This window comes from Solanum verrucosum, unplaced genomic scaffold (assembly GCF_900185275.1).
Source record: "Solanum verrucosum unplaced genomic scaffold, falcon-dt-bn FXZP01000252.1, whole genome shotgun sequence".
Taxonomy (NCBI): Eukaryota; Viridiplantae; Streptophyta; class Magnoliopsida; order Solanales; family Solanaceae; genus Solanum; species Solanum verrucosum.
In genome coordinates, this window is record NW_026019988.1 from 343,929 (window position 1) to 360,027 (window position 16,099).

General features: G+C 33.7%; 3 protein-coding genes across 4 annotated transcripts; 2 read left to right on the top strand and 1 right to left on the bottom strand.

Annotated features, from left to right (window-relative positions):
- Positions 1–648: 648 nt before the first annotated feature.
- LOC125818629 (calcium-binding protein CBP-like) lies at positions 649–5,054 on the top strand. Of its 2 annotated transcripts, none has more exons than XM_049498133.1 (6): positions 649–1,181; positions 3,442–3,488; positions 3,731–3,808; positions 3,867–3,964; positions 4,064–4,082; positions 4,669–5,054. In XM_049498133.1, the coding sequence occupies exons 1-6, from the start codon at positions 755–757 to the stop codon at positions 4,771–4,773; spliced, it is 774 nt and encodes a 257-aa protein (XP_049354090.1). In that variant the 5' UTR covers positions 649–754; the 3' UTR covers positions 4,774–5,054. The 2 variants fall into 2 exon arrangements, with proteins under 2 accessions (XP_049354090.1, XP_049354092.1); XM_049498135.1 differs by having other exon boundaries at positions 686–1,181; positions 3,731–3,844; positions 3,897–3,964.
- A 192-nt stretch (positions 5,055–5,246) lies between these two features.
- Positions 5,247–5,705, bottom strand: LOC125818636 (uncharacterized). Its single transcript, XM_049498145.1, has one exon. It carries the CDS (start codon positions 5,681–5,683, stop codon positions 5,501–5,503), a length of 183 nt encoding a protein of 60 aa, XP_049354102.1. The 5' UTR covers positions 5,684–5,705; the 3' UTR covers positions 5,247–5,500.
- Positions 5,706–10,822: 5,117 nt separating this feature from the next.
- Positions 10,823–15,540, top strand: LOC125818624 (ribosome biogenesis protein BRX1 homolog 2-like). The gene is made up of 8 exons (XM_049498129.1): positions 10,823–11,057; positions 11,149–11,290; positions 12,871–12,949; positions 13,114–13,238; positions 13,771–13,872; positions 14,699–14,770; positions 14,846–14,944; positions 15,088–15,540. The coding sequence occupies exons 1-8, from the start codon at positions 10,870–10,872 to the stop codon at positions 15,217–15,219; spliced, it is 939 nt and encodes a 312-aa protein (XP_049354086.1). The 5' UTR covers positions 10,823–10,869; the 3' UTR covers positions 15,220–15,540.
- Positions 15,541–16,099: the final 559 nt, after the last annotated feature.

A 16,099-nucleotide genomic window follows, 5' to 3' on the forward strand; every position in this document is an offset into this window, starting at 1 on the left:
AATAAAACCAGATTGATGGATGTTTTTGTAAGGAGCTGAAGGTCTTCCATTTGAGTTTATTTATTTATGTTCTTGTATGGACGTGATGTTCCACTTTACTTGGGAGCATTGTTGTTCGAGGCCTTTTGGTCTCTTATTTAACGTTTGATGTTGTTTTTTATAACTTTTTAGAATTTAGAAAATTTCTTTACTTCTGACCAACTATTTCTATGGACATTTTCATAGACTTCTTTCTTATACTTAAAATCTCTGTATGAGTCATAATTTTTGTATAACAAAAACAAAAATTAAAAAATATAGCACTTTAAGATTTCGCTTTGCCTTAAATAAAATGTTCTTCACAATGTAGTGTATGTATCGAAAATATGAATATTACTGAATGATCATATATAAGCTTTAATAAAATAGTTCAAACCCGTGCGAAGCACGAATAATTTACCTAGTTAGTATATAAAACATAATTCTAAAAAGTAAAATTAAGATGAAGAAAAAGAAGATAACAACATAGCCACACCAATTTAGCTGTAAAATAAAATGAGACTTTTCATTAGGAGTATGTCATTTATAATTACACTAATTTGACCGTTACATAAAAATAATAATATTTTTTTTCCTTCATTATATAGCATATTTTTATCACAAAGTAGCAATCAAAATAGATTTCATATTTAATCATCCAAACAAGGTGTAATCCCCCATTTTCCCCAAAATCACTTCACAGAAATTTGAAACTTCTCTCCGGCGAAACAAAAATATGTCCGATTACCCTCACAATCCCTCCGGCTATGGTTACGGCCACCAACCACCACAATCTCAACCGTACTCCTCCGCTCCATACGGCGGTTCAGCTCCAGTACCCTACGGTGCTCCACCACCACAACAAGTCCACAGCTCACCCTACGGTGACCTAAATAAACCTCCGAAGGACAATACCCCGTCTTCCGGCGGTTACCCAGGTCCTTACGGATCGAATCCGTTTTCGTCACTGATGCCGTCGATTTTTCCACCCGGAACCGACCCGAATGTGATGTCTTGCTTTCAAATGGCGGATCAGGATGGTAGTGGGTTTATTGATGATAAGGAATTGCAGAAGGCACTGTCTTCGTATAATCAAAGCTTTGGATTGAGAACTGTTCATCTACTTATGTATCTCTTCACCAATACCAATATCAGAAAAATCGGTAAATTCTTCTTCTTTCTACTAATTTGTTTACAAATTTTTAAAAAAAATTTAATGACGATGACTTGAGAACCATGATGTAGGTTCAAATTTTAATATATTTTTCCCCATTGTTGTTAGTGGATAGAATGAAATTAATTGAGTTGGACACAAGCTGACTTGGTCATCTAAAAAAAATGTGAAAAATTAACCAAAAAAATAAAATCTATTAAAGACAAAAACATCATGTGATTTTAATTACTTAATATTTTTTGTTAATGAAAGATTATAAATATGTTGTGAAATTAATCAAGATATGCTAAGGCTAAATAAAGTGAGAAAATGATTAATAAAAATAAAAATATATAGATTCAAAATTGTCGTGTATCTGTCAAATATTTAACAATCTTTTACCAATTTACTTCGTTTTACTAATTCTAAGACGAAATTATTATTTTTTGTCCCATTTAATGGTTAGTATTAAATATTTTTAAAATAAGACCAGCTTAATCTTGTTCTTAAATAAATTGTGATTTATTGGAGAAAGACAATAGTAAAGTAGTAAAAAATAATTTTATTTATTGTTTTTAAAGTAAAATACGTTCAACTAATATGAGACCGTGAAGTATTTTGGTTGATTTGGGATTAAACTTTGTAATTAAGGTTTGCTTATTAATTTAATGCAAAAAAGGCCATTAGTGGGGTCTTATAAACGCGTGTGGACTAAAATACTTATAGATAGAATTAGAGTGGAGGATTTTTAATTATTTGTTAATCAACATTTCATTTTTTAGGTCAACTGCTCTGGCTGACATTTCTTCCACTGTTAAAAAAGTTTATTTTTTTGTTAATACTAAGTAGTTGTATTTCTTTTTTATGTAAAATAATCATGAGGTTGATACAATAACCACAATATACTTGGTATAATCATACAAGTGGGGTCTAGAAAAGGAAGTGTGTATATCGACCTTAACCCTACCTTGGAAGGTCCGATAGGCTCTCGATCGGCTCAAGTAAAAGCATTTCAAAATAGTTTGAAAAGCATAGTCAATGAGAGTGATGAAGCCAACAGAATAGTGTAGACCAAATGTTATTCCCAATCGCCAACAGATGTGTGTAGGTCAACTCAGCATCGAGGTGTGATTTAATACAAAAGGAGTGATAGTTGAGGTATGGAACTTGAGAAATAGTGATAGTTTAGGTAGGTAAATAGAACAATGGATAATTGAGGTATGAAACTTGCAAAATGGTGATAGGTAGGGGTGTCAAAAGAATATGAAAAACTGACCAAATCTAATCGAACCGAACCGAACCGATTTATGTTATTTTTTTCAATAAAACCGTGGACTTTTATTTAAGTGTATAACCGTCCTGAACAATTGGGATGTTATTTTAATTTATGAAAAAAACCAAAAAATTCTCAAACCGAACCAAATAACCTTAACATGTATGTTAATATATTTTGTATATTAACAATATGTTAAATTTAATATATAAATATGTTTTATAACATTTATGTTATTTTAATTTATGTAAAAAACCAAAAAAATCTCAAACCGAACCAGATAACCTTAACATGTATGTAAATATATTTTGTATAGTAACAATATGTTAAATTTAATATATAAATATGTTTCCTAGGTCCTAGGCCTCTGGTGACTAGACGACTTTGGGTCTTTGCTCTTGAATTAGCCTTTACTTAATTAGGTTTAAAAGTAAAAGATACTGTAATAGATACTCTATCAAACAATACAACAAAACCTATGCAAACACTCCTATTAAATATTTAAGATCAAACAATACGGCAATAAGTTTTACATTCTTGTCTTCTTGGTGAAGAATTAAAGTGTTTCTTCAAGAACATATTTGTGAAAAAAATATTTTAATAGTAGTCTATTTTGAGGTGATATTTTAAAAGTAATAAAAACCGAAAATTAACCGAACCGTACCGGTACCAAAAGAAACCGATATGATTGAGATTATTTTAAAAAATCTAATTTTGGTTATATATTATAAAATACCCGAAAAATAGGGATGGTATAATTTTTAAAAAAAATAACCGACTGAACCGTACCATTGACACCCCTAGTGATAGGTTAGGTAGTTAAATAGAACAATGGATAGTTGAGGTATGAAATTTGCAAAATGGTGATAATTTAGGTAGTTAAATAGAACAATGGATAGTTGAGCTATGGAACTAGCAAAAACTGAAAAGATGATAGTTTAGGTGTTTTTTTACTATTAACTCTTTTCATATGATCCAACCTTTTTTATGGAAGCAGGTCCCAAAGAATTCACTGCAGTCTTCTATAGTCTTCAAAACTGGAGGGTAAGTTGAAGTTGAATTTCTCATAGCCACCTTTGGATCTATGTTGCTCGGACTCTTAAAAATATCGACGGATGCATGTCCGATCCTCCAAAAGTAGTGTATATTTTGAGGATCGACATGACTGCGACAACATTTTTGAGAGTCACGAGCAACATGACTTTGTGCATTTTACTTTTTCTCAAATTTGAGAGATGTGTTTCTTTATATGCTATATCTTATTGAAAAACTTGTAATTTATGCAGGCAATTTTTGAAAGATTTGACAAGGATAGGAGTGGAAAAATTGATTCCTCTGAATTAAGAGAGGCCTTACATAGCCTGGGATATGCTGTATATGGTCCTGTTTTGGAGTTGCTGGTTTCCAAGTTTGACAAAACTTGGATATGCTGTATATGGTCCTGTTTTGGAGTTGCTGGTTTCCAAGTTTGACAAAACTGGTGGAATGAATAAGGCCATTGAATATGATAACTTCATTGAGTATGTTTCCCCAACAATTTATCACTTCCCTAACATCATTTTTCTTCTATTTTTTCTAACTTTACTGTTTTCTCCTTTTGTTTCATGGGCTTGATTTAGGTGCTGCCTCACTGTCAAGGTAAGCTTCTCCCCCCCCCCCCCCCCCCTCTTCCATTCATCATATGTGTCTTAGTTTGATTGGTTACATACATTAAGATCGCAAAGAAGATTTTTGAATCTTGTCGTCTTACACTAAAAGGTGTATATAACATATCAAAAATACCCTTTATATCTTTTGATGTTAAACATGCCATGTCATTCTTATAAGAAAGGTTCTTGTGGGTGAAATGAAGATGTTGGTCTCAAACTTTAATATCGTAAAGAAACATTAGAATATTGTCGTCATAAACTAAAGGGTTTATACTTTATATAACAACATATTCAGTATAATCCCATGTGTTGTTTGAGGAGAGTAAAGTGTATGCAAACCTTACCCCGAGGTAGAGACGCAAAAGGTGTCTATAAATTATTATATATTAAAAGTACTCTTTATATCTTCTGTTCTTGAAAATGTCATGTTATTCCTATGACAAAGGTTCATTGGGGAGGGAGGGATGAGAATGTTGGTCTCAAACATTAAGATCGCCAAAGAAGACTTTTAATTCTTGTCGTCTTAAAACTAAGATGTGTATTTTCAATTCTCAGAAAGTCATGTATATGTGCAGGGACTGACAGAGAAATTCAAGGAGAAGGATATTACTTACTCTGGCTCAGCAACGTTCACTTATGATTCCTTCATGCTGACTATTTTGCCTTTCCTCATTGCTTAGAGACATGTAAAATTTCACTTTGCAATTATTAGTTCGGTTATCAGAAGGAGTCTCTCTATCTCTACATAACATCATCCCTTAACCCCACTTATGGAATTACACTGAATATGTTGTTGCAACTGTCATTTTGCCTTATCCTCTTGTAATTATTGTTAGTTTTCATTTGTGTATTGAGACAATTTGCTTCTGATTGTTTGGTATGTAATATATATTTTTAATTAGATGGATTGAGATGCACAAATCTTGTGAGAGCCATCTTTTTAAAGTGCTCAATGGTAAAATATGTGCTGGTTGTGTAGTATTAATTTTATGATATGTTATTTTGATATATTGGTCTTCCATTAGCTACCATGCCCTGAGATTCAGAGGAAAAAATGTAATAATATGTAAGTTAGGTGTACATTATGGATTCAAACTATGTTGATTGCCATAGATAAAACCTCAACAATCAAACATAGGGGAGTTCAAGAAAGTATCAAATCAAATCGACCTAAGGAATCATACAATGGAATTGTTTGTTCAAAGTCAATCTTTTATAACTATATGTTTCATTCAATATGATTACGAACGAATTCAGAGAATTCCATAGATAGAACTACACAAACTAACTTCAATTGTGGTAGCACAAGTGAGCAAAAAGAACTATTGTCTAATTTCACAACTGGCTGCTGAAAAAATGAAAGCTAACCGTTAAAAAGAGGATTTGGCAAAAAGTTTGGTGTTTGCATCACTTCATCTTTTCTTCCTTGAACAGAACATGACAATTCACATGAGGATCAAACTTTCTAAATTCAAGCTTCGTCTGATTCGTTATAAGTGTTTTGGTCTTCTTCTTCACATAGAAAAATCCAGTTCTAGCAATTGAAACAAGCCTCACAAATAGAGCACCAGCCTTCTTCTTGTCACCCATTAGCTAATTTGGTAAGAGACAACTGAAAAGAGAGTGAAGTTTAGTTTTCCAAATATATAGAGCTAATCGGCTGAAAAACTAACAATTATTATCACAGATAATTTACTGCTTAGTCAATTATCGTTTTTCATTCCAAATCATGCGTACCATATATCAAAACATGCACAAAAACACATTTGAAATTTTTTCTGTTATAACCATATAAAAGAACACACAAAATAACAAAACAACACCAGCATTATAACAAAGCTGCTTTCTAGTCCAAAATGAGTTCTCCTCCTTTGAAATGGTAACATATATGGGCCAGGCATACACATGTTAGCCCAAATTTGATGTACAACTCAGGTAACCTTTTATATAACTTGTTCATGCAGTGTGTTCATACTCCTTAGCCACTTCAAAACAATAAACAAAAGAAAAAATGACACCTGCTTGTATTTTTTGGTGTATTTGGTTAGAGAGGAACAAGAGATGTTCTGATGGAGAGTCAACTGCTTTAGGCTTTTATTTTTTTAGAATTGGTAAACATTGTATTCTTCAGCATTAAGGATATGCTGGGGACCTTTAAAAAATCAGAAAAGAACAAAAAACATAATACTTACAAGGATTCTAAGAGTTCTAAAAGTTGATCTGAATCCTCTGATCCTATCTCTTTACACCAAAAATATAGAGATACAATGCAATTCCATTTAACCTTGTGAATGGAATTGGATATATCTTCAAAATTCCTACTATTCCTCTCCTTCCACACTGTCCACCAAATCCAATGTGGAATCAAATTCCACCGGGTCTTCTGTCTCTTGCTACCTCCTCTCCTGATCCAACAACTAAGTAAATCAGCTGTATGTTCGGGCATAGTCCATTTCACTTCTAAATGGTTGAGAAACATGGACCATATTTGTGCTGTGAAAGTACAATGTAAGAATAGGTGACTGTTAGTTTCCCCCGTCTTTCCACATAAAGAGCACCACGGAAGTATGATTTTTCTTTTCTTCCTCAAGACTTCATGTGTCAAGCATGCCTTTCTAATGACCAGCCAAGTAAAATATTTAGCTTTTGTTGGTGCTGCAGTCCTCCAGATATTTTTCCATGAACTCTAGTATCTGCTACTTTGCGAGTTGCACTCCTTTTTATATGCCCTGCCAACTGGGAAGATCCCATCCTTACTATGTGACCATCTAACAAAATCATTGTCAGTATTGGTGCCTGCAAAATCCCCCACTTCCTCTAACAATTTGGCTACTCTCTCTATTTCCCAATCATTTAGAAATCTTCTGAAATAGAGATTCCAACCTTGTACTGTCCAGCAATCACTGATCATTGCCTCAGAATTGGTGCACAAAATAAATAGATCAGGAAACAGGTCTTTTAGGGGGGTTTGTTTGATCCATACATCCCACCAAGATCTAGTTCTCCTTCCATGCCCCACCTTGATATGTAAATTTGCTTATAACTTGGGCCATAAGTTTCTAATAGCTTTTCAAATCCCCGCTCCATAAGCATCTGTGCTTATGTTACTACACCAGAATCCATCCTCCCCATATTTACATTTAATCAAATCTTTCCACAAAGCTTGCCTCTCCTCAGTGTATCTCCACAACCATTTCATCAAAAGACTGTTGTTATGCTTCCTCAAATCTCTGATGCCCCAGCCACTTTTATCTTTTCTATGCAAAATTGTTGCCCACTTGACCAAATTGTATCCTTTGTTCTCTTTGCAACCATGCCAAAGGAAATCTCTCCTAAGTTTGTCCAATTTCTTAACCACTTTTGCTGGTATAGTGAAAAGAGACATAACATATGTTGGGAGAGAGTCTAGAACGGAGTTGATACGAATGTGTCTGCCACCAAAAGAAATGTATTGAGCCTTCCATCTGGCTAGTCTCTTTTCAGTCTTCTCGACTATGTTGTCCCATATCTTCAAGTCTTTGTATGTATTTCCTAAAGGCATACCCAAATAAGTTGTGGGCAATTTCCCCACTCCGCAGCCCAAAATGTCAGCTAGACTTTGGATGTTTGTCACATCCTTAATAGGATATAAAATACTTTTTCCCCAGTTAACTTTTAGACCTGTACAAGCTTAAAAAAACAACAAAATTAGTTTGATGAATCTAAATTGCTCCTTTCGTGGCTCACAGAAAATCACGATGTCATCTGCATAAAGTAGATGGCAAATCCCTTTAATATCACCATTGTTTCCACTAATCTGGAAACCTCTGATCCACCTGTTTTGAGTAGCAATCCTTATCAAGCTATCAAATCCCTCAATTACCAGGATAAATAAAAAGGGTGAAGGAGGATCACCTTGTTTGATTCCCCTTCCTGAAGAGAAAAAACCCACCGGTTCTCCATTTACAAGAATGGAGAATCTCACAGTGCTTATGCAAAATTTTATCCATACCACCCATCTTTCTCCAAAACCCATTTGTCTCAAGGTGTTTAGTAGGAAACCCCAATTTACATGATCGTATGTTTTTCCAATGTCCAGCTTGCACATTACCCCTGGAATGTTTCCTTTCAATCTGGAGTCCACACACTCACTTGCAATGAGAGCTGCATCCATTATTTGTCTTCCTTTAATGAATGTCATTTGGTTTTTGTTGACAGGCTTATCAAGCACTCTTTTCAGCGTTTCTGCCAGTAGTTTTGCTATCACCTTGTAAACTCCAATAATCAGACTTATTGGTCTGAAGTCTTTAAGTTCAGCAGCACCGACTTTCTTGGGGATGAGTGCTACAAAAGTAGCATTAAAGCTCTTCTCAGTAATCTGTCTAGCCTATAATTCTTGTATACACACCTAGTCCATTCTTTTTACCATTAAAAAAGTTCATCATTGTATCACCTAAACAAACACACTTTTGTACAAGGGCAGCTCAACCCCGAAAGCCGTTTAAGTCTGAAAACCTCAAAATTACAAATCCCCAAATTTAGTTCCATATACGAACACACACAAAAACATATATTGCTTATATAAAAAGAGAAAGTAGTACAATTTAACTTGTTTTTGGTACAATTTTCTTATGCTATGTTAGTCCTCTCCAATTGTCCCTTCTAAATAAGGATAATACTATAATAAATAAATATATATATATATATATATATATACACACAAAAGATACATACATACCTAGGAAGAGATAAAAACCAAACAAATCTGGTGAAGGCGATGTAAAAATGTTAATGGAGTGAGAACTGAGAAGGAATAGAAGAATGAACCGTGAGCTTTAAAGGACCAAAATACCCCTGTTTGAAGTTCTAGCCCCGGTATAAAGCACAGACCTAATATATGTTACTTTATTTATTTTTGGTAAAAAAGACAAATATACCCTCGAACTATCGTAAATGATCGTCGGGACATTGATGCCCCTGCCATCCAAAAACTAGAGCATACATGTCCTTCACTCTAACGGAAGACTAAATAGAGACACGTGGCGCAATCTTATCCGTCGATAAATGTCGGATCGCTGGATAAGATTATGATGCGTGTATGTCCATTAGTATAAAGGGTATATGTTCTAGTTTTTGGATGGCAGGGGCACCAATGTCCCGAAAGTATGACGGAGAGTATTTACATACCATTTATGATAGTTCAGGGGTATATTTGTCCTTTTTACCTTTATTTTTCTTTAATTTATGTGAAACAGATGGAATTTCAAGTTGTTACTTTTTATATAATTTTCACATAATATCTGCTACTCCTTCCGTTTTAATTTATAGCAAAGAAAATTTTGAGAGTTCAAATGTTTTGGTATAAAGGGTATATATGCTCTAATTTTTTGACGGCAGAGGCACCAATGTCTCAAAAGTATGACGGAGGGCATACCATTTATGATAGTTCGGAGATATATATGTCCTTTTTCTCTATTTAATATTCTTTTTTATGATATTTTTGAAATTGTTAAATTATTTTGATAGTAAATATTTTACTTAATTTTCACATGATATATGTTACTTTTATTGTCTAATTTCAAGAGTTGGCTAAAATTTTTTATAGGTTATTAAAATATTTAAGTTGTTAATTATTTCAATCTATAGTACGTAAGTTTTAGATAATATATTTTACTCCTTTTGTTCTAATTTATATGACATATATGAATTTTTGAGAATCAATCAAATTTTAGTTTATTTTTTAATATTTTAAATTGTTAATTATTGTGATTTATAAAACTTTTACGTAAATTTTAAATATTAGTGTTTGATTTTGTGTATTAAAAAATAATATATATTGCATAATTTTTAACAAAAAAAAATATTTATTTATAAAAATCAACCCTTTAAAATAAAATTGGGTAATACTAATTTCTCATTCGATAACATTTTTAAAATATATATAACATTCTATTTGATATCCTTCTACGTGTAATTATTACTCAGAATTGAAAATGTGTATCAAATAAGAAATTAATAATACCCAAATTAATTATGGGTATTGTTTTCTCTAATATATTATAACAAAACGACCTCTAAAATATTACCGAAAAATATAAGTAATACTCTTTTCTTTCCTTTTTAGTTGTCAAATTTTGACTTGACAGTTGACACAATAATTAAAATAAAGATAATTGATATGATGGTTTACCATTTACCCCTATTAATTGATTTGTCAAAGATGACAAGTAAAAAGGAAAATCAAATTAAGAAATATTTGACAAGTAAAAGGGACGAAGGGAGTAATTTGGTACACTATTAATAACAATGAAAAACCATCTAGTTACATACATATTCCTATTATATTTATTAATTCTCTCTATAGTTTACATATTATTGATTTCAAGTCAGATAAACTAAGATACATATATTTTTGCTATCAGTTACATTTTGATTATGAAATATTGATACACGGGGAGAGAGACGAGTGAGAGAGTCAATATATCCCAAATACATGTCAACAACACTAGATATATGTCTACGTTGATTGAAATTTGATACGAATGGTAATTATCTAGTCTATGGGGATTGAAATTTGATACGAATGGTAATTCAAAAAACACACGAAAAAACACGTGATTAGATTCTAAACTAGTAAAATTTGTGTTGCTTGCGCTTATGACAATGTAGCAGCCCAATAGCTTAGCAAGCCCAAAAAGAAAGCCCAAATTGAAATCCTTACAAATACAAAATACAGTCCTAATTTGGCTTAAACCCCTGCCGCTATTCTCTCTGAAACAAATTCTTGAAGATTTTCCATGGGAAAGAAGCGGAAGCACACAGAAACAGAGGCTGCGGCCATAGAAGAAACTGCAATAGAAAGGCCTAAGAGAACTCTTTTAGGTTTTAAAGATGGTTCTACTAATGAAAACAAAGAGACTTCAGTAGTTACTTTTAGAAATAAAGAGAAAGTTTTGGTGACTTGTTCTCGTCGTATTAGCTACAGGTTTGTGTTTTTTTAAGCTTTTTAGTCAAAAGGGTTGCTGTAAATAATCAAAAAGATGACTTATTTGTTGTTGGGTTTTTGTGGATTTTAGGTATCGGCATTTAATGTTGAATTTGGTGTCTCTTTTGCCTCACTGTAAGAAGGATAACAAAGTGGAGTCTAAAGATGCTAAAGGTGCAACCTTGAATGAGCTAGTTGAGTTGAAGAGCTGTTCGTCTTGTTTGTTCTTTGAGGTATCCTTGCTGTTTCAGTTTTCTTGCTATAAGATTTGGTGTTACTTGAGCTTGTTTGAAGGCTTGTTACATAGCATACCTCTCTTGTGTGATTTACGGGACCTCTCTTATGTGATTTGCGGGCTATTACACTGATGCAAGGTCTAACAGTGGCTGCATGTATTTAACTTGTCTGTGCATCCTTCGGTCCTAGTTCTCTGTAAACTTCTATTTTTATCATGTTTAGAGGAGGATACTTGGTTAATTGACATGCTGTACCGTATTACTTGTGATCTCTGCAATCTCTTTGTTGTTTTGCTATTTCAATTGTCAGAAGAAGGAACTCACATTCTCTTACCACTCTATTAAATTAATGTTCTGAAAAAAAAGGCATTATATTAGTGCTACAACAATTACTCGGTAAGTTTAGCCTAGCATCACAAATTCACAGCAACCCACCTCTTGTCATTGTGACTTAGTTCTTTCAGATGCCTTTCAATTGAGCTTAAATTGAATATCGGGACAGCTACTTTTAGCACCGTTTTTTAGATTTTTAGGATTTAGGATTGTATGAACTCCTCATGCATTGGACAACTTCCTAATTCTATTCTTCTGGTTTGGTTTAATTTGCCCATTATTCCTACTCATGTGCTCTCAATATTTTTTATGTACTGAAAACAATCAGCCTGATTGAAGCACTCACTGCTACCTTTTTGCATTTTGACTGCGACTTCATATGAAGTTTCAGATTTCAATTTCTGCTCTGTCCCTCTTTGTTTTATTTGATTGGTAAGTTCTGTTCTCTTTTAGCCTTTTTGTTTAAAATAAAGCAAACAAAGAGTTTTGTTAAACTACCTGTGCGCCAAAGATGCATATATAATGTAAAGTTTAGGTTACTCCTGGTTATAAAAAAACTGTAGGTTGTTCTTGGTCAAGCCTACAACCTAGTATCAGTTGGAGTAGTCATATGCATTGTATCCTGTTGATGTCTCCAGTTCTAGATGCACCTAATCAAAAGATTAAAACCATAAAATAGTGCGCTGAAGCATTCAAAAGATGGAAATGCATGTTAAGCTCATTGCTAGTGTGGACATTCGTTATAAAAGATTATACCTCTTCTATAGGCAACCAAATATTCCCACCATTGTTTGCCTTCACCCTGGTGCAATCATCCCACAATGCACCAAAACAGCCATAAAATTGCTTGTCTTAATGGTCAAATGCTCGGGTTTGTGAAGGACTTACTTTTGGATTGAGTAACCTGGAGAAGAATGAAATCTTAGGCAAGTTCATTTTCTCAGGTGGGAGAAGGACAGCCTCTTGAAATTACCTCATGGCAGATAGCAAAGGCTGTTCGAGTTGTTGCAGAGAATACCATAAGCATATCATTTTGGCTAATAGAGGCTTTAGGACTTATTGTTCTAGAAAATATACTTAACGTGTGATTATGGAATTGCCTCTATCTGTTTTGTCCATTTGAATAGAAATTCTGCTGAACGACGTTTTGGTTTTTATCCATTAGAAGCTATGGTTTCATCTCTTCTATTTTTCGTCATTATCCTATGTTTGCTTTTATATATCTTCTATTTTCTTATTTTCAGTGCCGGAAGGGAAAAGACCTCTATCTGTGGATGGCCAAATGCCCCAATGGTCCATCCGTGAAGTTTTTAGTCAATGCAGGTAATCAAGTAGATGCTTTTTATCAATCATGTTCTGATGTTCATGTATAATTGTGATGCGATTGAAATTGTATGTCAACTAAAATAAATTTTTCACCTCACTTGTGATATTCTCTTGAATGAGGAAAGGTCCAACTTATTATACTTTTCCATTTGTTTTTGAAGTGCACACGATGGAAGAATTAAAACTTACTGGAAATCACTTGAAGGGTTCACGTCCTATTTTGACTTTCTCAAGCAATTTCGATAAACAGCCTCACTGGAAGCTTTTGAAAGAAATGTTCATACAGGTAGTTTGACTCTGTTCAGAGCATTAATCTTTGGAATAATTCCTCGTAACTAAATGTAGACAGTTGGTTTTTATAGTACATTTTCAGTTTTTGCCTATTATGTTTAGCTAAACTTTTAGTTATTCCGTCCTCTAAGGACGCTGAAGCTGAAAACCTACTTTTACTTGAATATAGTTATTTGGTCTACTTAAGATGCCATTTTTAGTGAAAAAGTTGGGCTGTTGCAATCATATACAAGCACTTCTTCGGTTTCCACTTCTTTTCTTTTATTGAAGTTTGTTGCTTGCTGTGACTCTTCAACGCGTTCTTGCTATTCAAATTAAGTGATGGTTAGAGCATTTTCGTAAAAAAATAAATTGTTGAATCTGATTTCTTTAGAGGTTGAAGGTTTAAATGTAATAGTTTATTTGTTTGAGTTGCATTCATTATCCATTATGTAAATCCCTCTGTAAATTTTTAACTTTCTCATGACATGATTATTTAACTATCTCTGATGACATTCTAACACATTATTTTTCTTTCGTTTTATCAGGTTTTTGGAACCCCGAAGGATCACCGGAAATCTAAACCTTTCTATGATCATGTAATTGTGTTTTCAATTCTAGACGACCACGTGTGGTTCCGTAATTACCAGGTTCGTTACTACTCATACCATAGTAAACTTCCTGCATTGCTAGTGTTGCTCTGTTTTGAAGAAATGAGTTCTTTATATGATCCATCTCTTGCCCATAGCAAAGTGTGCTTCAATTATTCCCCTTTGTCCTCCAGTAGGAAATTTCTTGGGGTTGGCTATAGGTTGTTCAACCCTCATCCTTCGAGTTCCAGCTATTGTGAAATCCTTGCCCCTTTCGGCCTTTCCTTTCTTTCACGGAAAATATATACATTATGTAAAGAGTCCTCAAAAAACAAAACAGAAGAAAATTTGATGACCTCCTTTACGGTCCAAAAGGATAATTATAAATACTCTGCCAATATTAGAGGTTGAGAATTGGTACAGCCAGAAGAAACAAATATAGAAAGGAACAGAGAGAATACACAGTCTCTTAGTCATAAATGTTAAGTAGAAGTGGTACATGAGATCATCTGATATTACTAGTCTTAAAATCCATGGATATGTAAGTTTTCTGCCGTTTAACCCACACTACCAGTCTACCACTGCACTTGCTTTGTTGAAGAGGAAGTCTATAGTTCTACCCTCAACCTCCAAATCAAATCCTAGTGGTCCATTTGGTAGGGGTAAAAATTGCATGCCAAGTATCTGCTGACTCATAGGATTTGATATTTTTTGGCTACAAGGGGAAAAAGATGTCTAATAGGCATATCATTCACCTCAAAGCCTTCTGTTATTTCTTTTTTCCTTTGTAGTAACAAAGGCTTCTGTCATTTCTAAAGGTTCTCTTTATATCTATACCAAGTATTGTAACCTTTTTTTCACATCACTTGTTGACTCTCTGGAGCAGATATCATGTCCTCATAATGGAGGAACACAGAAAATAGACCGTGGGGACCTGGAAAAGATGACACTTGTTGAGGTTTGTAATCAAGTTATGAATAGTCCTAGAGAAACTATCATGTTTGATATTGAAGTTGTGTGTTTATGTATGCAGGTTGGTCCAAGGTTTTGCTTGAACCCAATTAAGATCTTTGGTGGTAGCTTTGGTGGCCCTACTCTTTATGAGAACCCATTCTACGTTGCACCCAATCAGGTAAGATTCATCCCTATGAGCAGGGATTCGTTTTTCTTCTTGCCGGTCACTGTTTTTCCTATGAGCAAAGATTTGTTTTATATTGTGGAAGAACTGACTTCTTAAGTACAGTAGCTAATATTTATCTATTAACATCACTCCAGATCCGATCACTAGAGAAAAAACAGAAGGCTGGCAAATATGCAAAGAAAGTCAAAGCAAAGACCAGGAGAAAGATGCATCAGTTGTCTAATCCTATGGAGGTGGATGAATTTGCCGATATGTGGAAGGAGTGACAAGTCGTTGGAAAACATGAGTGGACTCCACGTCGAGGACGATGATCACATGTCCCATAAGTTTTGTATCGCTAGAATTATGATCCTTTTCGAACAATTTGAAGTAAACTATCTCCTGATTTTCTGCCTAGTTAGAACTCATTCTATGCAAAATCATTATAGGCTTTTATTGTGCTGCAATGAGGAGCTACATGCCTTGCCATTGTTAATTTCTCTGCATTGTACTTCTTCCCAAGATTGTATTTTTAGGTTGTGTTAATCCACAGAATACATCATGTAGTATTATTGGATTGGTTGAAAGTAATGTCTTTTGGGACCCGAGTTTTTCGAACCGAATCCTGCTGCAGACAAAAGCTTGATATTTATGTGGAGAAGGATAAAGAGGCTGGCTCATTGTTCATCGAGTTTTGACTTGTGCGTGTGGTTCTATTTAGACCCATAGCAATCAGTTGAAGTCTTATAATATGTTTTGAATTTTATCATCTCAAAATTGCCTTAGAAGTAGCAAAACATGTGAGCCATGGGATGCACAAACTATTAGTTTCCAATTTCCACAGTTAACAAGCTATTCCTTCGCAATTTGTTGGTTCAATTTTAATTTGACACGAAATTTAAGAAAGTGAAATACTACTTTTGAATTGTGTGGTCATAATTTAAAGATGTGTCAAATCACAAATGTATTAAAATGTCTTTGTGGTTGAGTGAAAAGTTAGAACTAAAGAGCTATTAAAAAAACGAAAGAGGTTTTTTTTTTGTACGAAACTACAAAACTGCTTGACATTGTTGTTGGGAGGTCAGAAATACTTATTTTGAGAAAAAAACATTTTTGTTGAAAAATTAACAAATAAGTAAAACTGTTTTTATATAGAAGTAGAAGTAG

Coding starts and splice junctions, on each gene's coding strand:
- LOC125818629 (XM_049498135.1), top strand. CDS start 755: ATGTCCGATTACCCTCACAATCCCTCCGGCTATGGTTACGGCCACCAA. Junction 3,489..3,730: donor ATAGTCTTCAAAACTGGAGG/GTAAGTTGAAGT, acceptor TAATTTATGCAG/GCAATTTTTGAAAGATTTGA. Junction 3,845..3,896: donor GTCCTGTTTTGGAGTTGCTG/GTTTCCAAGTTT, acceptor CCTGTTTTGGAG/TTGCTGGTTTCCAAGTTTGA.
- LOC125818636 (XM_049498145.1), bottom strand. CDS start 5,683: ATGGGTGACAAGAAGAAGGCTGGTGCTCTATTTGTGAGGCTTGTTTCA.
- LOC125818624 (XM_049498129.1), top strand. CDS start 10,870: ATGGGAAAGAAGCGGAAGCACACAGAAACAGAGGCTGCGGCCATAGAA. Junction 13,239..13,770: donor TGAAAGAAATGTTCATACAG/GTAGTTTGACTC, acceptor TCGTTTTATCAG/GTTTTTGGAACCCCGAAGGA. Junction 14,945..15,087: donor TCTACGTTGCACCCAATCAG/GTAAGATTCATC, acceptor ACATCACTCCAG/ATCCGATCACTAGAGAAAAA.